General features: G+C 49.4%; 1 protein-coding gene across 2 annotated transcripts in view; it reads left to right on the forward strand.

The window, feature by feature from the left end:
* Positions 1–9,998, forward strand: part of zdbf2 (zinc finger, DBF-type containing 2) — a 28,598-nt gene extending 18,600 nt beyond the window's left edge. The window contains exons 5-6 of one of the 2 annotated variants that reach the window (XM_078228907.1): positions 1,870–1,997; positions 6,978–9,998. In XM_078228907.1, the coding sequence (XP_078085033.1) occupies positions 1,870–1,997; positions 6,978–9,831 (2,982 nt within the window). In that variant the 3' untranslated portion in view covers positions 9,832–9,998. The remainder of the gene's footprint in view (positions 1–1,869; positions 1,998–6,977) is intronic. The other variant, XM_078228908.1, reaches the window with a different exon arrangement.
* The last annotated feature ends 16,856 nt before the right edge of the window (positions 9,999–26,854 follow it).

A 26,854-nucleotide genomic window follows, 5' to 3' on the forward strand; every position in this document is an offset into this window, starting at 1 on the left:
CAAATAGTGATTAGCACTGCTGCTTCGCAGCGCCAGGGACCCGGGTTCGATTCCCGACTCGGGTCACTGTCTGTGTGGAGTCTGCATGTTTTCCCCGTGTCTGCATGGGTTTCCTCCAGGTGCTCTCATTTCTTCCCACAGTCTGAAAGATGTGCTGGTTAGGTACATTGACCATGCTAAATTCTCCCTCAGTGTTATCTGAACAGGCGCCGGGGTGTGGCGACTAGGGGATTTTCACAGTGACTTCATTGCAGTGTTAATGTAAGCCTTACTTGTGACTAATAAATAAACATCATCCAGTTTGCCCCAAGATAATGCTTGATTAGTCTCTCATGTCAAACCGTTGAAACTGTGGCTAAGTGTCTATCTCTTGGAGGTTTTAGGCTAAAACTAAGTGTGTAACCTCTGAAGAGTCACATAGAGCTTGAAAAGTTAATACTATTTCTCCCTCCTTTGTTTTCCAGCATACATAGTATTTTGCTTTTAATTTAGTGTAGTCCTCCCACTGGCTGTTAGTTATGCAACACAGCAAGATCCCAGGCACAGCTCCCAACCTGCGCTGATTCTCACCCGGGCAGTGAGGGTGCACGGGGCTACTAAGGTTGGCGGTGACACCTCTGCAAAGCAGAATCATAGAATCCCCACAGTGCAGAAGGAGGCCATTTGGTCCATCGAGCCTGCTCCGCTGTTCAGTGGGATCGTGGCTGATCTGATTGTGACCCTCTCGCCTACCCCTAGAATCATAGAATCCCTACAATGCAGAAGGAGGCCATTCAGCCCATCGAGCCTGCACCGACAACAATCCCACCCAGGCCCTATCCCCGTAACCCCAGGTATCTACCCAGCTAATCCCCCTGACACTAAGGGGCAACATTAGCATGGCCAATCCACCAAATCTGCACATCTTTGGAGGAGTCCATTCAGCCCATCCAGTCTGTGCTGACTCTGACAGAACATCTTACCCAGGCCCCATCCCCATCACCCCACATATTTACTCCACTAATTCCCCTAACCTACACATCTTTGGACACTAAGGGGCAATTTAGCATGGCCAATCCACCTAACCTGCACATCTTTGGAGTGTGGGAGGAAACCGGAGCACCCAGAGGAAGCACAAGCAGACACGGGGAGAACGTGCAAACTCCGCACAGACAGTGACCCGAGACCAGAATCAAACCCGGTTCCCTGATGTTGTGAGGCAGCAGTGCTAACCACTGTGCCACCGTGCCATCTCTCGGCCTTCTGGCTAAGATCACGTGTGTAGCTAATTGCTATGTACCAGAGCCCATGAAAACGAACAGGGATCAGGTTCAGCTGTGGGTGGGGTGAGAGACCCACTTGCCGATCCTCTAAGGGTCGGCACGGTGGCACAGTGGTTAGCACTGCTGCCTCACAGCGCCAGGGACCCGGGTTCGATTCCGGCCTCGTGTCACTGTCTGTGTGGAGTTTGCACATTCTCCTCGTGTCTGCGTCGGTTTCCTCCGGATGCTCCGGTTTTCTCCCACAGTCCAAAGATGTGCGGGTTAGGTGGATTGGCCGTGCTAAATTGCTTCTTACTGTCAGGGGGATTAGAAGGGTAAATAGTGGGGTTACGGGGATAGGGCCCTGGTGGGATTGTGGTGAAGGCTCGATGGGCTGAATGGCCTCCTTCTGCACTGTAGGGATCCTATCTCATGGTATGGGCAGTTAAATGAGAAAACTGCTGGTATGTTTGGAGCAAAAGTGAACCATCTTTAGGGGAGGAAAGAGGAGATTGTAAAGGAAAGTGGGGGTGGGGAGTGAGTGGGGGGTGCGGGGAAATGGGTTGGAGTCGAATGTTGCAGTGCTGGTTAATGATGCTCACTAACGATGACCCGTCCTTTGTTGCAGCATCTCCAGACCATTCGGCACAAGCAATTTGCCAGCGATTCCCGGAATCCGGGATCGGCTAAAAGCCTCATGGAGCGTTTCCTGCAGGATGTTATCCAGTACCACCCTTCCCGATATAAAGACAACAGGTAATGAAAAATTAGATGCCTTTGTAATGTTAGAATCCATAGAATCCCTACAGTGCAGAAGGAGGCCATTCAGCCCACCGAGCCTTACACCGACAACAATCCCACCCAGGCCCTATCCCCGTAACCCCACGTATTTACTACGATAATCCCCTGACACTAAGGGGCAATTTAACACGGCCAATCCACCTAACCTGCACATCTTTGGACAATAAGGGGCAATTTACCATGGGCAATGCATCTAACCCTCACATCTTTAGACACAAGGGGGCAATTTATCATGGCTAATCTCCCTAACCTACACATCTTGGGACATTAAAGGGCAATTTAGCATAGCCAATGCACCTAACACTCACATCTTTAGACGCAAAGAGGCAATTTAACATGGTCAATCCACCTAACCTGCAAATCTTTGGACTCTAAGGGGCAATTTAGCATGGCCAATCCACCTAGCATGCGCATCTTTGGAGTGTGGGAGGAAACCGGAGCACCCGGAGGAAACTCGCGCAGAAATGGGGAGAACGTGCAAACTCCACACAGACAGTGACCCAAGGCCGGAATTGAACCCGGGTCCCTGGTGCTGTGAGGCAGCAGTGCTAACCACTGTGCCAACATGCCGCCCGAGTTGTAAAGCACCCAGCACCAGGGATATTTTGACAGTTAGGAAAGAGCGGGTGAAAAACTCCATCTACCCATCTCATGCTAAGATTTCCACGGTTGCAGGGGCAGTGATGATTAGAAAAGTGGACTGGCTCAGAATGCTGAAATTTATCTTAAGACCCAAGTAAGAGTTATAGAGCTTTACAACACAAAGAGGCCATTCTGCCCATTGTTAATGTGCTGGCCATCAAGCACCTATCTCTTTTCACCCCATTTTCCAGCACTTGGTCCGTAGCCTTGTATGCTATGGCATTTCAAGTGCTCATCTTGAAATGAGTGGGGAGTGGGAAAAGGAGTTGTAGTCCAGAAGTCAATGTTGAGGGTGGTGAGGTATTGGGGAAGGTACCAAGGTCAAGGGTGGGTACCGGTAGACAGGAAGGTGGGTTGAAGTGTGTCTACTTCAATGCAAGGAGCATCCGGAACAAGGTAGATGAACTTGGGGCGTGGATTGGTACTTGGGACTACGATGTTGTGGCCATTACGGAGACGTGGGTAGAACAAGGGCAGGAATGGTTGATGGACGTTCCAGGGTATAGATGTTTCAGTAAGTGTAGGGAAGCTGGTAAAAGAGGTGGAGGAGTGGCATTGTTAATCAAGGATAGTCTAACGGCTGCGGAAAGGCATTTCGAGGGGGATCTGCACACTGAGGTAATATGGGCTGAAGTTAGAAATAGGAAAGGAGCGGTCACGTTGTTAGGAGTTTACTATAGGCCCCCAAATAGTAATAGAGATGTGGAGGAAGAAATTGCTAAGCAGATTATGGATAGGTGTGGGGGTCACAGGGTAGTTGTCATGGGGGACTTTAACTTTCCAAATATTGATTGGAACCTTTGTAGGTCAAATAGTTCGGATGGGGCAGTTTTTGTGCAGTGTGTGCAGGAGGGTTTCCTGACACAATGTGTGGATAGGCCGACAAGAGGTGAGGCCACATTGGATTTGGTACTGGGAAATGAACCGGGCCAAGTGTTAGATTTGGTTGTGGGAGAGCACTTTGGAGATAGTGACCACAATTCGGTGTCTTTTATTATTGCAATGGAGAGGGATAGGGCCGTATGGCAGGGCAAGGTTTACAATTAGGGGAGAGGTAATTATGATGCGATTAGGCAAGAATTAGGGGGCATAAGATGGGAACAGAAACTGTCAGGGAAAGGCACTAATGAAAAGTGGAACTTTTTCAAGGAACAAATACTGGGTGTCCTTGATAGGTATGTCCCTGTCAGGCAGGGAGGAAATGGCCGAGTGAGGGAACCATGGTTCACGAAAGGTGGAATGTCTTGTGAAAAGAAAGAGGGAAGCTTATGTAGGGATGAGGAAACAAGGTTCAGATGGCTCGATTGAGGGTTACAAGTTAGCAAGGAATGAGCTGAAAAAGGGGCTTAGGAGAGCTAGGAGGGGACACGAGAAGTCCTTGGCGGGTCGGATCAAAGAAAACCCCAAGGCTTTTTACTCTTATGTGAGGAATAAAAGAATGACCAGGGTGAGGTTAGGGCCGGTCAAGGACAGTAGTGGGAACTTGTGTATGGAGTCAGTAAAGATAGGCGAGGTGATGAATGAATACTTTTCTTCAGTGTTCACCAAGGAGAGGGGCCATGTTTTTGAGGAAGAGAAGGTGTTACAGGCTAATAGGTTGGAGGAAATAGATGTTCGGAGGGAGGATGTCCTGGCAGTTTTGAATAAACTGAAGGTCGATAAGTCCCCTGGGCCTGATGAAATGTATCCGAGGATTCTTTGGGAGGCAAGGGATGAGATTGCAGAGCCTTTGGCTTTGATCTTTGGATCCTCACTGTCCACTGGGATGGTGCCAGAGGACTGGAGAGTGGCAAATGTGGTTCCTCTGTTTAAGAAAAGGAATAGAAATGACCCTGGTAATTATAGACCGGTTAAGTCTTACTTCGGTGGTTGGTAAAATGATGGAAAAGGTCCTTAGGGATGGGATTTACGACCATTTAGAAAGATGCGGATTAATCCGGGATAGTCAGCACGGATTCGTGAAGGGCAAGTCGTGCCTCACAAATTTGATTGAATTTTTTGAGGTGGTATCTAAGTGTGTTGATGAAGGTAGGGCAATTGATGTCATATACATGGATTTTAGTAAGGCGTTTGATAAGGCCCCCCATGGTCGGCTTATGATGAAAGTAAGGAGGTGTGGGATAGAGGGAAAGTTGGCCGATTGGATAGGTAACTGGCTATCTGATCGAAGACAGAGGGTGGTGGTGGATGGAAAATTTTCGGACTGGAGGCAGGTTGCTAGTGGAGTGCCACAGGGATCAGTGCTTGGTCCTCTGCTCTTTGTGATTTTTATTAATGACTTAGAGGAGGGGGCTGAAGGGTGGATCAGTAAATTTGCTGATGACACCAAGATTGGTGGAGTAGTGGATGAGGTGGAGGGCTGTTGATAGGATGCAAAGCTGGGCTGAAAAATGGCAAATGGAGTTTAACCCTGATAAATGTGAGGTGATTCATTTTGGTAGGACTAATTTAAATGTGGATTACAGGGTCAAAGGTAGGGTTCTGAAGACTGTGGAGGAACAGAGAGATCTTGGGGTCCATATCCACAGATCTCTAAAGGTTGCCACTCAAGTGGATAGAGTGGTGAAGAAGGCCTATAGTGTGTTAGCTTTTATTAACAGGGGGTTGGAGTTTAAGAGCCGTGGGGTTATGCTGCAACTGTACAGGACCTTGGTGAGACCACATTTGGAATATTGTGTGCAGTTCTGGTCACCTCACTATAAGAAGGATGTGGAAGCGCTGGAAAGAGTGCAGAGGAGATTTACCAGGATGCTGCCTGGTTTGGAGGGTAGGTCTTATGAGGAAAGGTTGAGGGAGCTAGGGCTGTTCTCTCTGGAGCGGAGGAGGCTGAGGGGAGACTTAATAGAGGTTTATAAAATGATGAAGGGGATAGATAGAGTGAACGTTCAAAGACTATTTCCTCGGGTGGATGGAGCTATTACAAGGGGGCATAACTATAGGGTTCATGGTGGGAGATATAGGAAGGATATCAGAGGTAGGTTCTTTACGCAGAGAGTGGTTGGGGTGTGGAATGGACTGCCTGCAGTGATAGTGGAGTCAGACACTTTAGGAACATTTAAGCGGTTATTGGATAGGCACATGGAGCACACCAGGGTGATAGGGAGTGGGATAGCTTGATCTTGGTTTCAGATAAAGCTCAGCACAACATCGTGGGCCGAAGGGCCTGTTCTGTGCTGTACTGTTCTATGTTCTATCTAAATGCTTCTTAAATGTTGGGAAAGTTCCCGCCTCTACCACCCTTCCAGGCAGTGAGTTCCAGATTCCCACCCCCTCTGGGTGAAAAAGTTTTTCCTCAAATCCCGGCCAAATCTTCTGCCCCGATTCTAAATCTGTGCCCCCCCCGGTTATTGACCCCTCTATTAAGGGGAAAAGCACCTTCCTATCATTGGAGATGCCTTTGGCCCAGTTGTTGTGTTCCCCCCAACCCTACCTGTGTCCCTCATAATGTTTAAGTACTTTATGAAAATGAATTTATTGAAGTGCTGTCTAAAATGTCTGTCCTTCCCTGTTTTGGTGTTTACTGCTGCTTGCGAATGGATGTGGGCAGGATTCAATGCCAGGCACTCCTCCAGGGAGTCCGAGAGGTCCCGTCCCAACAGGAACGAGGGATTATAGAATCGGAGATTCCCGCAGTGCAGAAGGAGGCCATTCAGTCCATCAGGTCTGCACCGACTCTTCAGCAAACTATCTTACCCAGTTCTGCCCCATTCCCTGAATCCCATGCATTTGCTCCGCTAATCCCCCTAACCTACACATCTTGGGACACTTAAGGGGCAATTTAGCATGGCCAATCCACCTAACCTACATATCTTGGGATACTAAGGGGCAATTTAGCATGGCCAATCTACTAACCTACACATGTTGGGATACTAAGGGGGCAATTCAGCATGGCTAATCCACCTAACCTACACATCTTGGGACAATAAGGGGCAATTTAGCATGGCCAATCCACCTAACCTGCACATCTTGGGACAATAAGGGGCAATTTAGCATGGCCAATCCACCCTAACCTACACAGCTTTGGACTGTGGGAGGAAACCGGAGCACCCGGAGGAAACCCACACAGACACGGGGTTTGAGTCAATCCTCCCTGCCAGAGGTAGGATGCTCAATAAATTGTGATTCACGTGGTGGTAGCGTGCCAACCTGCCATACCAATTTGCTCCATCCATTGGCATCAATATGAACCAAGAAACTATCTTTAATAACTCCTTCTGGTAAGATTGTTTTTTTACTTCCTCCCTCCTTCCCGGCCATGTATTAAAACGTCTTTGTGTCCCCCCCCGCTGCCAGGTCAACGTACATGGATCTGCCATCAGTCAGTGCCCCGCTTCTGCCCAAGAAGGAGCTGGCTGACATACACTCCTATCAAGATGACAAGGACACGGTCGGGACCAGGGAGGAGTTACCGAGCACGGATAACGAATCTATCCGATCGGCGCACCTGCTGGTCGGGAGGAACGCAATGAGTTACAACCGGGTCAAAGGCAGCGGCATGTCCCCAGTGCATGCTGGGCCTCCGCTAAGTCAACGAGACAGCATGGCTAAAGAGCCAGTGCTTGGAGAGCAGTTAATGGACATAAGCTCCCCGAGCCATAAAGGCTTGTGCAGGACTGCTTTCCTGGGCGTGAGTGAGGGGGTCCTATCGTGCAATAAAATGGACAGGTACGGGCATTGCGTTTCTTTGGGTGTGTACAAGCCAACTGCCAGGAAAGGGATAAAGGACCACGATAAGCCCTTGGCTGTCAGTCCGCCCAGATGCGAGCAGCACGACCATTGGAGCCCCACGTCCGCTCAGATGAACTTCCCCAACGTCTCCTCAGGGCCAGCTTTTAGATTTTCCAAATTGCACAACGTCAACTCTCAGGGCGCCAAAATGGGGTCTCCCCTGCCTCAACTCAGGGACTACGGCGGGGCCAGCAGCCCACGCTGCGCGGGCGGGCTGGCCCAAGCGGAGGAGTGCAAGCCACACAGCAGGAACACCGTCACTTGCCTCAGCACCCTCAAGGAGGCCAAGATGGTGGACCGCATCGAAGACCTGGTCTCCGAGACCATCGAGAGTGTCATCCAGAAGTACTGCAACCGGCAACCGTCGCAGGACAGTGACAGCGAGAACTCGGCAGCCGAGGCGAAAGGGATGCCCACCTACTGCCAGCTTGAAAAGAAAAGGAAGGCGGTGGAGATGGGGCTGAAGAGCGGCGGCCCAGCGACAAAATGGCCCCCAGAAGGAGAGCGCCGTCCTTGCGCCTCTTTGAAAAGCGGCGAGATGGTTTGCAACAAGCAGATGATGCGGGATACCACCTCTTGCTTCAAGAAGATGCTGTCTTTGACCCTCTCCAACGAGCGGAAATTTGGGGGGCACCGCCAGGGCGCTGGGGAGGATGGCAGTTCCGGTGGCAGCATCTGCTCCCTGGGCAGCCAGCTGGGGCACCTGCGGTCCTCCAGCAGCTCCGAGTGGGACGCCTCGGTCAAGGTGGAGAAGGACTGTTCCAGGATCACCAGTAAGGAGGTGGAGATGCTGACCGACGCCCAGATCACCCTGGAGGACCGGGGCTACAAGACGCAGCTGAGGTCCGTCCTCCACTTCCAGCCGGACGAGTGCGACAGAATGGAGGAAGAGAACCCCGTCCCCTCGGAGAACGCGGCGCAGGCGGAGCGCGCCGAGGAGAAGCCCCAGCCCCGCGAAGGCGAGAGGTCGCTGCCGTACGTGCCGGCTTCCTTCGCCGGCAAGACCTGGTCGGAAATTATGGCCGAGGACGACCTGAAGGTGGAGGCCCTGGTCAAGGAGTTCAAGGAGGGGCGATATTTATGTTACTTTGACAGCGAGTCCTTGGCCAACCACGGCAAGAAGCAGAGGAAGAAGCAAAGACCCGACGCGAAGGAGGTCGCAAAGGTCACTTGCAAGGACTCGGTGGAAACCAGCTTGGACGGCCCTCTTCCCGAGACGTTGCCACGCTTACCAGAGGGCAACGACGAGGCTGAACCTCCCCCTGCTCTCTGCAAGCCGGAGGCGGACAAGAAGCTGGCACTGCGGCACTGCCGCTTGGCATCCCGATGCCAGGTGGTCAAAGTCAGCCACGGCACCCAGACCAGTGAGGTCAGCTACCCGGTGGTCAAGAAGAAGTCCCGGAGGCTGGAGCAGGAGCCGGAGAATGTTTGGGCCGGGCCGGAGCAGGAGGAGAGGGCCAACATGAGAACCAGGCTGTGCTCCTTGAGGCTGCCCAGGGCCTACAGCAAGATCATGAGCCCCGTCCAGCCCAGGACGGTCATCTACGTGCTGTCGTCGCCGGACTTCACCTCCGCGGCTCAGGCCGTCTCCCGGGAGGGCAAGCGGAACTCCAAGGCCTCGGAGGACAGCGCCAGCCCCACCAAGTACAAGTACAAGAAGTCGCCCGTGAGGTACTACGACCCGGCCACCAACCGGATCGTGAAGAGCCCCCCCAGCACCTTCAGCAGCGAGCGTCTGAGGAGGTCAACGCACCACGTGCGCCAGCTGTTCCGCAGCCTCAGCCCGGACATCAACGTGGGGCAACTTCCGGACGAGCACAAGGGCGGCGCCGCCAAGTCCCGGGCGAAGGCGGGCAGCGGGAGCCTCCCCCACCCCGGCAGCACCTCGATGCCCTGGCCCGCCGGCAGCCTCAAGACCAAGGACTGGGTCCTGGGCGAGAGCCCCAGCAGCGACTGCCTGTCCAAGAGCACGGGCACGGCCTCCAGCTCCTGCCAGCCGTCTCTGTCCCGCTCACTGATGGGCTCGGACGGGTCCCTGCCGCCCCGGCGTCTGAGCGACCAGAAGAGCGCCGTCCTCTCGCCGCTGAGGCGGGACACCCCCGAGTCCCCCTTCGGCAAACTCAATGTGTACGTGGGCCCGCGGGGGCGGCGGGCGCCCGAGAAGGAGCAGCCGGGGGCCGCCTCCAGGGAGGAGGCCCTCTCCGGCCCGCGGTCCGACTCGGGGGCTCCAGCGGTGGCCGCCGGCCCTCCCCCGCCCCGCAAGCCCCGCCTGCGCTCCAGCTTCCGGGCGCTGCCCGACAAGGACGGTTCCTCGGGGCCGAAGACGGTGCGGAGGGGGGGGGAACCCGGCCACACCACCGCCAGGGAGAAGGCAACCCTGCGGCACAGCCCCCGCCAGGGCACCCGCAAGAGAAAGTGACGGACAGACCGGAGAGACAATGCCACCCTGTCCCCACCCATTCCCACCCGCATCTCATTTCACAGTTGTGTTTTTTTTATTTCTATTTGTACCAAGTACTTCAGGGAATTTGTGGTTTAAACAAATTGCAGCCTGTATTTTTATAAAGAGCCCAGGTGTTTTTATTTAAAGTCTCTCTCGAGTTAAAATGTTAACCAATGTGCTACGAACCGCATCCTAAAATGTCGCATTTTTGTTTGCTTCCCTCATTGAGAATGTACGGCACAGCATCAGGCAGTTGGGCCGAATGGCCAATGCTGGTATTACACTGCACGTGAACCAGGGGTGTTCCGACCCTCTCCATCTATCCTGGCATCATCTTCCCCCATTCCTTCCTTCCATCTACTTGTTCTGTTCCAGATTCCCCCTCAATGCCTCTACACTTCCTTGTGATAGCCACTTCCACATTCCAAAGACTCTCAGGACAGTTGTTAGTGACTGCCTTATATTTTGTCCTCTTGTTTCAGATAAGCATCTTCTCTACATCTCTTTCCATCTGTACTTTCAAGCTTCCTAATCTTGGAAGACCTCTATCAGGTCTCAGCCCTCAGCTAGACTTGGTGACCCTTCAGAGAATCATAGAATCCCTACAGTGCAGGAGGAGGCCATTCGGCCCATCGAGCCTGCATAGACAACAATCCCACCCAGGCCCTATCCCCATAACTCCACGTATTTAATCCCACCCATTGAGTGTCTTTAAGACAGAGATAGATAGGTTCTTGATCAATAAGGGGATCAAGGGTTACGGGGAGAAAGCGGGAAATGGGGATGAGAATCATATCAGCCATGATCAAATGACGGAGCAGACTCGATGGGCCGAATGGCCTATCTGCTCCTATATCTTATGGTCTTATGGACACTAAAGGGCAATTAAGCATGGCCAATGCACCTAACCCGCACATCTTTGGACTGTAGGGGGAAACCGGAGCACCCAGAGGAAACCCACGCAGACACGGGGAGAATGTGCAGACTCCACACAGACAGTGCCCCGAGCCGGGAATCGAACCCAGGTCCCTGGTGCTGTGAGGCAGCAGTGCCAACCATTGTGCTGCAGTGCCACTCTTTGACCACCTCCGTCTGTACAGAGTTACTGGATTGTAGTCAGCATTGGGCCGGATGGTGCCACATTATCTCTGGGAGAGTGCATGTGTCATGATGTGGAGATGCCGGCGTTGGACTGGGGTAAACACAGTAAGAAGTTTAACAGCACCAGGTTAAAGTCCAACGGGTTTATTTGGTAGCAAAAGCCACACAAGTGCATTGGAGTGCATGTGTTGCAGGAGAAGGAAGAATGAGCAAAGGATTCCCCTCCCGATTACTGTCCAATGATCGCTGGTGAAGGTCCAAGTGTATGACTTCAATCTGTGCCAATGGGGCAGTGCCACTTCCCGCTCAGGTTCCTTCATGCAGAGTGACCATCCGCTGGGCCAACCAGTGGGCATAGCTAGGATTGCAAATGTCGCTGTGATCCATTGACAGCACGCATATTGCTCTGGAGGGCCTTGCATGTCTCATCTTCTTAATCATTCAACCAGGGGAGATTATCCCCTTCAGTAACCAAAGGCCTGGTATCCTAGTAGCAGTGGGTGGTACCCTGGCAGCAGCCACGATGCCTTCATTTTGCGGCAACCTGCTATGCCAGCTCCATCTGAGTTAACACCAAACCGAAGGTTGGCTCGCGGGGGACGAGGGCTTTTCTGTTGCTGATGCGGTTGAGGGCTCCAGCCCCATGTACATCATGTATGTAACAGATTCCAGACTACCACACCCACTGCCCCCCCTACAGCGGGCACTTGGAATAGCTGAGTGTAAGATGATAGGGCTGAGATGATGGTTGGGAGGGTAGTGAGTAGAGCATGCTTACGCCAACTTGTAAATTGGAAGAGGAGGCTGGGATGCAAGGAGAGGGGACTAGGTCTGCGATAACCATCCTCTTTGATGACTTTCGCCATGCCAATGCCCACAGCATCCAAATAATGGCCAGCACTGTTGGGACACGCCAGCTCCCTTCCATGTTCCTGCTGCCTCTGGGTGTGTGCCAACTTGCCATGCAAGAAAGAGGCCCGTGAGCGCAGTGCAATGTATTTGGGTCATTGCTGAGTAACTGGCGAGCTGAGATGAGGCTGGAACGTTTGCAGTGGCGCTATGAGTGAGAGGGCATGGCATATTGACGTTATCTTTGTCGCCTGATTGGTAGGTGGGTGATGGGGGGGTGTGGTGATTTTTGCGGTGGTTGAGGCTGGTGGGGCAAGCTGGTGGGATGTGGTATTTCAAGGCGTGCTCACTGACCTTTGCCACTCGTGCGAGGTCATTGAACTTCTTGCAATGCCATATTTGGTTCCTTAGTGCTTGACTCCTGGCTATCTGCTCTCCATTGCCTTTAGTGAGGTTGTCTGGAGGCCCCTCGGTGAACACAGAACATCTCCTTTCTATCTCCTCCGCCGAGGCCTCCAGTCTGAAAACATCGGAGGCCACTCTGTCACCTATTGTGCCTTTCCTCATCCTTTCCCCAGTCTGACTGTCTTCAGTGTGACTCTTGGCAGCTGTTCAAACCACATTGCAATTTCCCCTTTAAGAGTGGTTGTAGGTCATGCTACAAAAGCATCTTGTCCTTGCTGACACATGCATTTCATGGTATCTGACATTTAGGTGTCCCAATTACTGATGTACCAGCAGTCAAAATGGTCTTTGTCTATTTGCCGTATTCAAACCCATCATCATTTTGAACTTATCCTCCGAAAAAAAAGCCCCTGTCTTCACTCTCTACCCGTTGACCCGCAGATATGGGATCAACTGACGCTATGGACGAAGACACACAGACTCTCAATTATTGTTCACCAGTCTCCTTTAGTCTACCGTACCAAGTTACTACAAAAGTATCAAAACTCTACTCCAAAAAGAATCAAACACACAAAGTATTCAACCCCTGTCTCACTTCGTTTAACACAAAGTATCTAACCTCTTCGTCATACACAAAGTATTCAAAAGGTATCAAAAGCTTCATTAAAAAAAATCCAAACTCACAACTCGGACTCAGATACAATCCCAGGCGAGGTGATCAGTCCCTTTCCTGATGGGTTTTGTTCCGATATCTCCAAGTCCTGGACTCGGGGTCTTGTTGCTTGTTCTGCAGTGGTTGGTCCCGGGTTACCACTGCCGATGTTTCTTTATTTCTCCTCTTATAGAGATCCCGCTGGCACTGACGTGCCTTCAGTCACATAATCGCAGGACAGGCACTAATCAATCACTGTCTTTTGGTCACAAACGCTCAGGGAGTTGTCTCTCACTCAGGGAGTCGTGTCTCTGTCAGGGGGATATATTTCTCTTAGGAGCACGGCGCACAGGAGTCTGTGTCCAATCACCATCACTTCAAGGCATTAGCAACAGCCACAGTCCAACCAGCTCCTGTGCCTGTTCTTCACTGCACATTCTGTGCATATCAGTTAGCCTTTTTTTTACCCATCAGGCTTTGCTGGTGTCTTTATGGATACCCATTAGGCTTCACATTCCACAAGCCAATTCCGAAACCTCCAGCATGATGCCGCCTCAAAACACACCCCATGCTCATCAGCATTCCGCAGGGACCGCTCCCTCCATGACACACTGGTCCACACCCAACCTCCCCTCCACTTTGCATGGCTCCTTCCCTTGCAACTGCTGAAGGTGCAACACCTGTCCCTGTGCCTCCTCCCTCTTCACCATTCAAGGCCCCAAACATTTCCTCCCAGGCTAAGCAGCGTTTCACTTGCCCTTGCTTCAGTTTGGTTCAGTGCATTTGCTGCCCCCAACACAGTCTCTACATTGGACAGACTAAACGCAGACTGGGTGACCGCTTCGCTCAGTCCACATACGTGATCCCGACCTTCCTGCTGCATGCCATTTTAACTCAGCATCTTGCTCTCATGCCCACGTGCCCATCCTTGGCCTGCTGCAATGCGCCAGTGAAGCCCAATGCAAACTGGAGGGGCAGCATCTCATCTTCTGATTGGGCACAGCATGGCCTTGGGTTGAGTTTGACAACTTTAGTCTGTGATCTTTCTCCTCCATTTAAACCTCTTTATTTCATAAGTTTATAGGATATAGGAGCAGAATTAGGCCACTGGGCCCATCGAGTCCGCTCCGCCATTCGATCGTGTCTGATATGCTCCTCATCCCAATTTTCCTGCCATCTCCCCAGAACCTTTCAACCCATTACCAATTAAAAATCTGTCTAACTCCTCCTTAAATTTACTCTCAGTCCCAGCATCCGCCGCACTTTGGGGGAGCGAATTCCACAGATTCACAACCCTTTGGGAGAAGTAGTTTCTCCTCAACTCTGTTTTAAATTTGCTGCCCCCTTATCCTAAGACTGTGACCTCTCATCCTAGAATGCCCCACAAGAGGAAGCATCCACTCCACATCTACTTTATCCAGACCTTTTATCATCTTGAATACCTCAATTTGATCTCCCCTCATTCTTCTAAATTCCAGAGAGTATCGGCCTAAACTGTTCAATCTCTCTTCGTACGACAAACCCCTCATCTCTGGAATCAATCTAGTGAACCTCCTCTGAACTGCCTCCGATGCCACTACAACTTTCCTCAAATAAGGGGACCAAAACTGTGCACAATACTCCAGGTGCGGCCTCACCAATGCCTTGTATAGTTAAATTTAAATGTCCCATACTCGTTATTACCTCAGTACAAACCTGTAGCATCCTCCCACACCAGGCCTCGCCACGCTAGGTCTTCTGTTGCTACATTTTGTTGCAATCTCTCTCTCAGCTACACTTTATCCAACACATTCTGCCTCCCTTCAATTCTGACAAAAAGCCAAAATGTTAACTCTGCTTTCCCTCCTACAGGTTGTTGTTGTAATTGTAGGGGGTGTTGGTGGGACCACATCTGGAGTTCTGTGTCCAGTTTTGGTCTCCTTATTTGAGGATGGATGTAGTGGAATTGGAGGCAGTTCAGAGGAGGTTCACTAGATTGATTCCGGGGATGAAGGGGTTGACGTATAATGAAAGATGGGGGAGACGATTGTCTACTGGTATTAACGCTAGACTATTAATCCAGGAACACAGCTAATGTTCTGGGGACCCGGGTTCAAATCCCACCACGGCAGATGGTGGAATTTGAATTCGATTAAAAAATCTGGAATTAAGAATCTGCTGATGACCATGAATCCATTGTCGATTGTCGGAAAAACCCATCTGGTTCACGAATGTCCTTTAGGGAAGGAAATCTGCCATCCTTACCTGGTCTGGCCTACATGTGGCTCCAGAGCCACAGCAATGTGGTTGACTCTCAACTGCCCTCTGAACAAGGGCAACTAGGGATGGGCAATAAATGCTGGCCAGCCAGCGACGCCCATGTCCCACGAATGAATAAAAAAAACGAAACAGTTTGGGTTTATACTCGCTGGAGTTCAGAAGGACGAGAAGGGATCTGATCGAGGTATATAAAATACTAAAAGGGATTGATAAAGTAAATGTGGACCAAATGTTTCCCCTTATGGGACAATCTAGAACGAGAGGTCACAGGTATGGGTTGAGAGGTGGGAGATTTAAAACTGAGATGAGGAGAAACTATTTCTGGCAGAGGGTGGTGAACTTGTGGAACTTGCTGTCCCATAGTGTGGTGGAGTCTCAATCATTAAATGGTTTCAAGAAGGAGATAGATACATTCTAATTATAAAAAAGAGATAAAGGGATATGGGGAACAGATGGGGAGGTGGATTTGAGGCCAAGGAGAGATCAGCCATGATCTGATTGAATGACAGAGTAGACTCGAAGGGCTGAATCTGCTTACTTCTGCTCCTAATTCCTGTGTTCCTAGATACTACCAGAGTTTCTCCAGCATCCTCTTGCCCCAGTTTCTATTGCCTCTTTGTAACTGAAGCCTCTCATCCCTGCCCGCCTCAGGGAGTGTCTTCTATGCCCGCTAACTGATGGTCTTACCAAAGTAGGTGACTGTGGTGAACCACTGTAATAGTGTCTGTATATGGGATATGCCTGGGCACGCCCCTGCTGCCTCAATCCGGGGCTCCGCCCTCCTCGGGGTATAAAGGTGGCTGCTCTCCGCCCCTTTTGCCTCAGTTTGGGTTAGCCATTGGTTTGGGAGTGCTTCTGTTTCAAAAATTTTTTAAATAAAATTGATGCACCATTGATTCACGCAAAGACTAGATGTTGCGAAATGACAGGCTTTTATTAACAAGAACAGAAGCACTCCCAAACCGATGGCTAACCCGAACTGAGGCAAAAGGGGCGGAGAGCAGCCACCTTTATACCCCGAGGAGGGCGGAGCCCCGGTTTGAGGCAGCAGGGGCGTGCCCAGGCACATCCCATATACAGACAGTATTACAGTGGTTCACCACAGTGACCAAAATTGGATACAATATTTTAACTGGGCTAACCAATGATTGTGCAGATTTAACCTCTGCTTTGTACACTGTGCCAGCTTGAGAATGCATCGACACGCTTTCAAATGTGTATCTTGAATCGCTAAGTCCCTCTGTTCCACTGCACCTAACCAAGTTATACCATGTTTCCTTTTATCTTTCCCCCCAGAACATTACTCCTGCATTAAATCTTGTTCAACATCTATTCATCTAACATACTAACCTGTCAGTGCCCTCCTGAATTCCATTAAGGTTCACTTTGCAGTTAACCATGCTCCCTTCCATGTACTGTCTGCAAATTATTCTCCCTCTGTATACTATATTTATATACAAGGTGCTATTTTTATAGATGTTCTCTGTATCTGTCATCTGTCTAACATCTACCTATCTAACTATGTATAATGGATATTTACTGTGCCTTAATTTTGTCAGCAACTCTCCTGTGTATATGAACATACAAGACCGATGGGTGGGCAAGACCCCCCAGGTGCAACATCGTATCACCCTTTGTGCTGAAAAGAGATGCATGCTGTCAAAGTTTTTCATCTTGCACTCATCAGGACAAATGCAGGAATGCCAAATTTCAAATGATCACAATTTATACCACACAAGAAAAGGGGAGGGTGGGGGGGGGGGGGGGGGAGGGGGGGGTACTATTGAATGGCAAGTTGACTCTGCTGTGTTGTTGTCACTGTGAAAGCGACGGGGAACTATAACCCCTCATGTTCTGAATTGATTCAACGAAGGCTGAAAAGTTGAACATATCCCTTCTGTTTACTGTGTAAATGAACTATGTCGTAAGGTTATGAGGATGAGTCATATGGACTTGAAACGTTAACTGTTTTTCTCTCCACAGATGTTGCCAGACCTGCTGAGTTTTTCCAGCATTTTGTTTTTATTTCGGGTTTCCAGCCCTCTTTTTACTTTTCATTTTGTTATGAGGTTGACTGACCATCCTAAGTTGGTTTTCAGTGTAGCTATCGGCACACTCGGGATTGTTTAGCAAGTCCCCCCCCCCCACCCCCCCCCCGGCCCCACCGTAGAATCCCGTCGAACAGACGTTTTTTGTTTTGGGTTTTGCAAAAACGAAGCTGGAAGATTACAGCAGGAGGAACACGCTGTTCGATTCGATCGGCCAGTTGCCAAGGTGTACATCGCAATTGTGATGGTTTGCAATTTTGAATTCTGGATGTTTGTCCTGATGAGTGCAAGATGTAAAACTTCAGCAACCACATCTCTCTTCTCAGTAATATTCCGTTTTCAAAATCTATTGCTGCAGGAGTCGAGATGGATGAATTTTAGCCCATTAATCATCCAGAACTGATAGTCACTTTCTGCCTTCCTTTTTCCAATTGCAGGTAACACTGAAATAGGGGGAGCAGTAGATACGGAGGATGCATTGGTAGAGGAAGGATTTAGATTGATTTTACTGCTGGATAGACAAATGGCAAATTTAATTTTAGCAGACAGTGATAATTGCCGGAATTTTACCCCCTCGCCCGCCCGAGGCTGGTAAGATCCTGCCCGAGGCCAATGGAGAATGCTGTTCTGCGACCCTCGCCCACCCTGATTCCGGGGTAAAATTCTGGCAAGTATATACTGTGTGACCAGCGGGTATGATATGAACGGATTCGAATTAATACACAGAGTTTTAACCGGATTTGTCAATATTGGACAATGTGAAGAAAAGATTAAACGAGCAGAATTTTGGGATGTGGAAAACAAAATCTGTCCGAATTCCATTAGGGGCCAGTGACCCTCTTGCTTTTTCTTACTGCACCTGCCCCTGTATCTTCACTCGGCAAGTGCTTATTCGGGTTAATTGTGCGGGTAATCATCAAAACGTCATGAGGCGATATCAAAATGCAGTTAGTGGATTGGTTGGGTAAGTTGGAATACTTTCCTTTCCTCCCACAGCCCAAAGATGTGCAGGTTAGGTGGATTGGCCATGGTTAATTGACCCTTAGTGTGGAGGACGACTAGCTAGGGTAAGTGCATGTGGTTATGGGGATAGGGCCTGGGTGGGATTGGTGCAGACTCGATGGGCCGAATGGTGTCCTTCTGCACTGTAAATTCTATGATTCTATGACTAGAGAGTTGTTCTCCCTTGTTCAAAGGTGGCATTTTCTATTTGCATTTGAAGGTTAAGAATGCAGACGCTATCCCGCATTACATTGAATTTACACTACAGACACAGGCCCTTTTGTTTGATTTGATTTGATTTATTATTGTCACCTGTATTAGTATACAGTGAAAAGTATTGTTTCTTGCGCGCTATACAGACAAGAGCATACCGTTCATAGAGAAGGAAAGGAGAGAATGCAGAATGTAGTGTTACAGTCATAGCTAGGGTGTAGAGAAAGATCAACTTAATGCAAGGTAAGTCCATTCAAAAGTCTGATGGCAGCAGGGAAGAAGCTGTTCTTGAATCGGTTGGTACGTGACCTCAGACTTTTGTACCCTTTTCCCGACAAAAGAAAGTGGAAGAGAGAATGTCCGGGGTGCGTGGGGTCCTTAATTATGCTGGCTGCTTTTCTGAGGCAGCAGGAAGTGTAGACAGAGTCAATGGATGGGAGGCTGGTTTGTGTGATGGATTGGGCTACATTCACGACCTTTTGTAGTTTCTTGCGGTCTTGGGCAGAGCAGGAGCCATACCAAGCTGTGATACATCCGGAAAGAATGCTTTCTATGGTGCATCGTCTCACCCTATCATAAGAACATAAGAACTAGGAGCAGGAGTAGGCCATTTGGCCTCTCGAGCCTGCTCCGCCATTCAATAAGATCGTGGCTGATCTTTTTGTGGACTCAGCTCCACTTACCCGCCCACTCACCATAACCCTTAATTCCTTTACTGTTCAAAAATTTATCTATCCTTGCCTTAAAAACATTCAATGAGGTAGCTTCAACTGCTTCACTGGGCAGGGAATCCCACAGATTCACAACCCTTTGTGTGAAGAAGTTCCTCCTCAACTCAGTCCTAAATCTGCTTCCCCTTATTTTGAGGCTATGCCCCCTAGTTCTAGTTTCACCCGCCAGTGGAAACAACTTCCCTGCTTCTATCTTATCTATTCCCTTCATAATCTTACATGTTTCTATAAGATCTCCCCTCATTCTTCTGAATTCCAATGAGTATAGTCCCAGTCTACTCAGTCTCTCCTCATAAGCCAACCCTCTCAACTCCGAAATCAACCTGGTGAATCTCCTCTGCACCCCCTCCAGTGCCAGTATATCCTTTCTCAAGTAAAGAAACCAAAACTGTACACAGTACTCCAGGTGTGGCCTCACCAGCACCTTATACAGCTGCAACATAACCTCACTGTTTTTAAACTCCATCCCTCTCGCAGTGAAGGACAAAATTCCATTTGCCTTCTTAATTACCTGCTGCACCTGCAAACCAACTCCTTGAGATTCCTGCACAAGGACACCCAGGTCCCTCTGCACAGCAGCATGCTGCAATTTTTTACCATTTAAATAATAGTCCATTTTGCTGTTATTCCTACCAAAATGGATGACCTCACATTTACCAATATTGTACTCCATCTGCCAGACCCTCGCCCACTCACTTAGATTATCTATATCCCTTTGCAGACTTTCAGCGTCCTCTGCACACTTTGCTCTTCCACCCATCTTAGTGTCATCTGTGAATTTTGACACACTACACTCGGTCCCCAACTCCAAATATCTATGTAAATCGTAAACAATTGAGGTCCCAACACTGATCCCTGAGGCACACCACTAGTCACTGATCGCCAACCAGAAAAACACCCATTTATCCACACTCTTTGCTTTCTGTTAGTTAACCAATCCTCTATCCATGCTAATACATTACCCGTAACACTGTGCACCTTTATCTTATATGTAGCAGTCTTTGGTGCGGCACCTTGTCAAATGCCTTCTGGAAATCTAGATACACCACATCCACAGGTTCCCCATTGTCCACTGCACATGTAATGTTCTCAAAGAATTCCACCAAATTAGTCAAACATGACCTGCCCTTCATGAACCCATGCTGCATCTTACCAATGGGACAATTTATATCCAGTTGTCTCGCTATTTCTTCCTTGATGATGTTTATAAAATGATGAAGGGGATAGATAGAGTGAACGTTCAAAGACTATTTCCTCGGGTGGATGGAGCTATTACAAGGGGGCATAACTATAGGGTTCATGGTGGGAGATATAGGAAGGATATCAGAGGTAGGTTCTTTACGCAGAGAGTGGTTGGGGTGTGGAATGGACTGCCTGCAGTGATAGTGGAGTCAGACACTTTAGGAACATTTAAGCGGTTATTGGATAGGCACATGGAGCACACCAGGATGATAGGGAGTGGGATAGCTTGATCTTGGTTTCAGATAAAGCTCGGCACAACATCGTGGGCCGAAGGGCCTGTTCTGTGCTGTACTGTTCTATGTTCTATGATAGATTCAAGCATTTTCCCTACTACAGAAGTTAAGCTAACCGGCCTATAGTTACCTGCCTTTTGTCTACCTCCTTTTTTAAACAGTGGTGTCACATTTGCTGTTTTCCATTCTGCGGGAACCACCCCAGAGTCCAGCGAATTTTGGTAAATTACCACTAGTGCATTTGCTATTTCTCCTGCCATCTCTTTTATTACCCTGGGATGCATTCCATCAGGACCAGGAGACATGTCTACCTTCAGCCCCATTAACTTGCCCAACACTACCTCTTTCGTGATAACGATAGTTTCTAGGTTCTCACCTGCCATAGTCTTCCTGTCCCAAGATATAAGAGCAGGAGGAGACCATGCGTCCCATCGAGCCTGCTAGAGATAGGGATGTTTTGCTGCAATTGTATAGGGTGTTGGTGAGGTCACAACTGTGTGCAGTTTTGGTGTCCTTATCTGAGGAGGATGTTCTTGCTATAGAGGGAATACAGCAAAGGTTTACCAGGCTGATTCCTAGGATGGCAGGTCTGTCATATGAGGAGAGACTAAGTCGGTTAGGATTATATTCATTGGTGTTAGAAGAGTGAGAGGGGATCTCATAGAAACTTATAAAATTCTAACAGGGTTAAACAGGGTAGAAACAGAAAGAATGTTCCCAATGGTGGGAGAGTCCAGAACTAGGGGTCATAGTTTGAGGATAAGGGGGTTAAACCCTTTTAGGACTGAGGTGAGGAGAAATTTCTTCACCCAGAGGATGGTGAATGTGTGGAATTCACTCCCACAGAAAGTAGTTGAGGCCAAAACATTGTGTGATTTCAAAAAGGAATTAGATATAGCTCTTGGGGCTAAAGGGATCCAGGGATATGGGGGAATTTGATGACCAGCCATGATCAAAATGGATGGCGGGGCAGGCTCAAAGGGCTGAATGGCCTACTCCGGCTACTAGTTTCTATGTTTCTTTGCTGTTCAATATGATCACAGTTCTAACTCCCTTTTCCAGCCTCTTCCCTATATCCCTTAATTCCCCAAGAGACCAAATATCTATCATCCTATTGCTTTCTCCTTTATGTATTTATCTCAATCCCTCTCAAATACATCTGATCACATTCAAGGGGAGGCAATGGCACACTGGTATTATCACTGGACTAGCAATCCAGAGACTCAGGGTAATGCTCTGGGGACCCGGGTTCAAGTCCCACCAGGGCAGATGGCGAAATGAAAAGTTTGATGACCATTGTCGATTGTTGGAAAAACCCATCCGGCTCACTAATGTCCTTCAGGGAAGGAAATCTGTCATCCTTACCCGGCCTGGCCTACATGTGACTCCTGATCCACAGCAATGTGGCTCTTGAATTCCCTCAGGAAGGGGCAATAAATGCTGGTCCAGCCAGCGACGCCAAGTTCCCAGGAACTAAAATAAAATGACGCACTCTGTGTGGTAAATGGACCATTGGTTTAACGGTTAATCCAAAAGAGAGCATATGTCACACACACACCGAGGTGTGCCGGCCTGAATGTTGTGAGGTGGAATGGGGCTTGGCCTTATATTTTCTGACCCAGACATAAATGCCACCACTGGGGTAACTACCGTGACTAAGGACGGGGAGGTGATGGCCTAGTGGTATTATCGCTAGGCTATTAACCCAGAAACTCAGCTAAAGTTCTGGGAACCCGGGTTCGGATCCCGCCGCGGCAGAGGGTGGAATTTGAATTCAATAAAAAATATCTGGAATTAAGAATCCACTGATGACCATGAAACCATTGTCGATTGTCAGGAAAAACCCATCTGGTTCACTAATGTTCTTTAGGGAAGGAAATCTGCTGTCCTTACCTGGTCTGGCCTACATGTGACTCCAGAGCCACAGCAACGTGGTTGGCTCTCAACTACCCTCGGGCAACTAGGGATGGGCAATAAATGCTGGCCCAGCCAGCGACACCCATGTCCCACAAATGAATAAAATAAACTGGATGCAAGCTGGAGCAGGATAAACATCAGTATTGGCCTTCTTCAGTCGGGGCAGTGGCACCCTGTGTAGAAGGGCGGCACGGTGGCACAGTGGTTAGCACTGCTGCTTCACAGCTCCAGGGAGCTGGGTTCGATTCCCGGCTTGGGTCACTGTCTGTGTGGAGTTTGCACATTCTCCTCGTGTCTGCGTGGGTTTCCTCCGGGTGCTCCGGTTTCCTCCCACAGTCCAAAGATGTGCGGGTTAGGTTAATTGGCCATGCTAAATTGCCCCTTAGTGTCCCGGGATGCGTAGGTTAGAGGGATTAGCGGGTAAATATATAGGGATATGGGCATAGGGCCTGGGTGGGATTGTGGTCGGTGCAGACTCGATGGGCCGAGTGGCCTCTTTCTGCACTGTAGGGTTTCTATGATTTCTTTCTAAGATATTGATCCTGTGGGTACGGAGGAAGGCAGCCCCAATCAATAGAATGGATTTTCAACTACTCTTCCCTTGCCTTTTCTTTCCAACTCCACCATATTAATCTGGAATGGTTTGTTCCTTTAGGAAAAGCGTCTTTTCCTATATTACAACATGTCGGATGGGGCACCCTTGAGTTGCAAATGCTGTTGGACAGCAACATTGTGCTTCCTTTCTTGCTAATCATTCTGTAAACTGTAAGGACGGGGTTTTCCAGCAAGCTCACCGCAAGACCGGAAAATCCCACCTGAATTCAACGGCCCTTTGCATGGTCCGTCCCTCCCTCTCCCCCCTCCCTCCCCACCTCCTCCCTCCCCTGCCTGCCCCCTCCCCTGCCCCTGCTCCTCACTCCCTCCCCTCTTCCTTGATTCCTATGGCGGGTGGAGTGGGAAAATTCACTCCTAAACGTCAGGAGTGTCATTTTCATAGATTCCCTACGGTGCAGAAGGAGGCCATTCGGCCCATTGAGTCCGCACTGACAACAGTCCCACCCAGACCCTACCCCCCGCAGCCCCACATTGAGGGAGAATTTAGCACGGCCAATACACCTAACGCGCACATCTTTGAACTGTGGGAGGAAACTGGAGCACCCGGAGGAAACCCACGCAGACACGGGGAGAACGTGCAGACTCCGCACAGATGGTGACCCCAGCCGGGAATTGAACCCAGGTCCCCAGCACTGTGAGGCAGCAGTGCGAACCTCTGTGCCACCGTGTCGCCCCAAAGGGGTCTCAGTCCTGGAATACGGAAGGGTGTAAATGTGGGTTGAATGTGTGTGAGATCAGCTAGTGTGTGTGCAATATGCTTGTACACAGCATCCGCACATGAGGAGCATTCAAACCAAGTCCGTGCATGAATAAAATATGAATGAGAAATATGAACCCAATGGCCAGCAGGCGACTTGGAGCAAAGGGCAAAGCGGATCTGTCTGGAATTGTGTGGCTGGTGTCTTTCTGAGGTCAGTGCAGTAGTTGTCATGGTCTGCTGTCTCCACAGGATGGCCCTGTTGTAAAGCCTAAGATCTGCGTTTCTTGTCTGAAGTCTCACAACACCAGGTTAAAGTCCAACAGGTTTATTTGGATGCTCAATCTTCTCGGAGATCCTCTCCACTTGTTTGCGGTGTCGATGGTAGCCATGATGTGGAGATGCCACATCATGGAGAGAGGTTGGAGAGGATCTCCAAGAAGATCGCGCATCCAAATAAACCTGTTGGACTTTAACTTGGTGTTGTGAGACTTCTTACTGTGCTTACCCCAGTCCAACGCCGACATCTCCACATCATTTCTTGTATGAAGCAGTTCCTCGAATACCATCCACCCACCAGCTATGTTGACACAACTACAATCCCAGCAAAGCTGTAGATCGTTGAATCCCTACAGTGCAGAAGGAGGCCATTCAGCCCATCGGGTCTGTACCGACAAAAATCCCACCCAGGCCCTATTCCCGTAACCCCACGTATTTACCCTGCTAATCGCCCTGACAACAAGGGGCAATTTTAGCATGGCCAATCCACCCAACCTGCACACCTTCGGACTGATGATGAAGGCCATTCAGCCCATCTTAGTCCATCCATCCAGAGATGGATATGGTGGCACAGTGGTTAGCGCTGCTGCGTCACAGTGCCAGGGACCCGTTCGATTCTGGCCTTGGGTCACTGTCTGCGTGGAGTCTGCACGTTCTCCCCGTGTCTGCGTGGGTTTCCTCCGGGTGTTCCGGTTTCCTCCCACAGTCCAAAGATGTGCGGGTTAGGTGGATTGGCCATGCTAAATTGTCCCTTAGCGTCCAAAGATGTGCAGGTTAGGTGGATTGGCCATGCTAAATTGGCCCTTAGTGTGGAGGTTAGGCGGATTAGCGGGGTAAATATGGCGATAGGGCGGGGAGTGGGCCTGGGTAAGATACTCTGTCAGACAGTCGGTGCAGACCTGATGGGCCAAGTGGCCTCCTTCTGCACTGTAGGGACTCTATGAGATCCACCCCTCACCCTACTGTAGTATCATACTGTTTCTTAAACCATTCCAGGGTTTTGACTCCACTCGTTTATTTGGAAGCTGTGTCCACATGTTGATTTCCGATCTGTTATAAATTTACATTTTACTGGTTTTAAACCTCTGTTCCTCAATGCTACTTCTCCAGTTTAAGTGTAGAGTAATACTCCAGTTTAAACTTTTGCTAACGGTCCTGTATCTTCTACAAAGATCACCACACACTCTCTCTTCTGCACTGTCTCATTGCCTCTGACCCTTGAACCTTGCCCTTATTTCTTGCTGCACAGAACCGGCTCCGATGTTTGCGGAGTGGACCATACAGACTGACAGGAAGAAACACCTTGTATCCCTGTACCACATTTCACAACACCAAGATGTCCCAAAGTGCTTTCATTCATGGAACATGGGCGTCACTGGCTGGGCCAACATTTATTGCCCATTCCCAGTTGCCCGAGGGCAGTTGAAAGTCAACCACATTGTTATGGCTCTGGAGTCACATGTAGGCCAGACCGGGTAAGGACGGCAGATTTCCTTCCCTAAAGTACATTATTGAACCAGATGGGTTTTTCTGACAATGGTATCTTCCATTTTTGTTTACTGAATTCAAATTCCACCATCTGCCGCGGCGGGATTCGAACCTGGGTCCTCAGAACATTAGCTGAGTTTCTGGATTAATAGTCTAGCGATATTACCACTAGGCCATCACCTCCCTTTACAACCAATGAAGTAAGTACTTTGGAAGTGTGGGCCACAATTGTAGCAAACATAACAGCCAATTTAAAAGTAAAGTTTATTTATTAGTCACAAGTAAGGCTGACATTAACACTGCAATGAAGTTACTGTGAAATTCCCCTAGTCGCCACAGTCCGGCGCCTGTTCGGGTCAATGCACCTAACCAGCACGTCTTTCAGAATGTGGGAGGAAACCGGAGCACCCGGAGGAAACCCACGCAGACATGGGGAGAATGTGCAAACTCCACACAGACAGTGACCCAAGCCAGTAATCGAACCCGGGTTCCTGGCACTGTGAAGCAGCAGTGCTAACCACTGTGCTACCGTGCCGCCCCAAATACAAAGCAAGATCCCACAAGCAGCAATGGCCCTGCTCTGGAAAGTCATTGGATCGCTCGTACCCACTTGAAATAAGGCATTTCCAATGATGCAGGGCTTTCTCACTGCTGTACTGGAGTGTCCGTCTGAATTTTGTGCTTAAATGTCTGGAGTGGGGATCTGAATCCACACCTTATAACTGAGACAAGAGTACTACCCACAGAGTTATTAATAAGAGTGAATACAATATATGAATATATATATATATATATATATATACATACACATTAATGATTTGGATGAGGGAACAATGTGTAACATCTCAAAGTTTGCAGATGATGCCAAGTTGGGTGGGAGGGTGAACTGTGACAAGGATTCAGAGATCCTTCAGGATGATCTGGACAGGTTGGGTGAGTGGGCCAATCAATGGCAGATGCAGTAAAACTTAGATAAATCTGAGGTTAGTCACTTTGGAAGCAAAAACAAGAAGGCAGATTACGACCTGAGTGGGTGTAAATTGGGAGAGGGGAGTGTGCAGAGGGACCTGGGTGTCCTTGTGCACCAGTCGCTGAAGGTAAGCATGCAGGTGCAGCAGGTGGTAAAGAAGGCAATGGCGCGTTGGCCTTCATAGCGAGAGGTTTTGAGTAAAGGAGCAGGGATGTATTGTTGCAATTATACAGGGCCTTGGTGAGGCCACACCTAGAGTATTGTGTGCAGTTTTGGTCCCCTTTTCTGAGGAAGGATG

The sequence above is a fragment of the Mustelus asterias genome, chromosome 14, assembly GCF_964213995.1.
Source record: "Mustelus asterias chromosome 14, sMusAst1.hap1.1, whole genome shotgun sequence".
Classification (NCBI taxonomy): domain Eukaryota; kingdom Metazoa; phylum Chordata; class Chondrichthyes; order Carcharhiniformes; family Triakidae; genus Mustelus; species Mustelus asterias.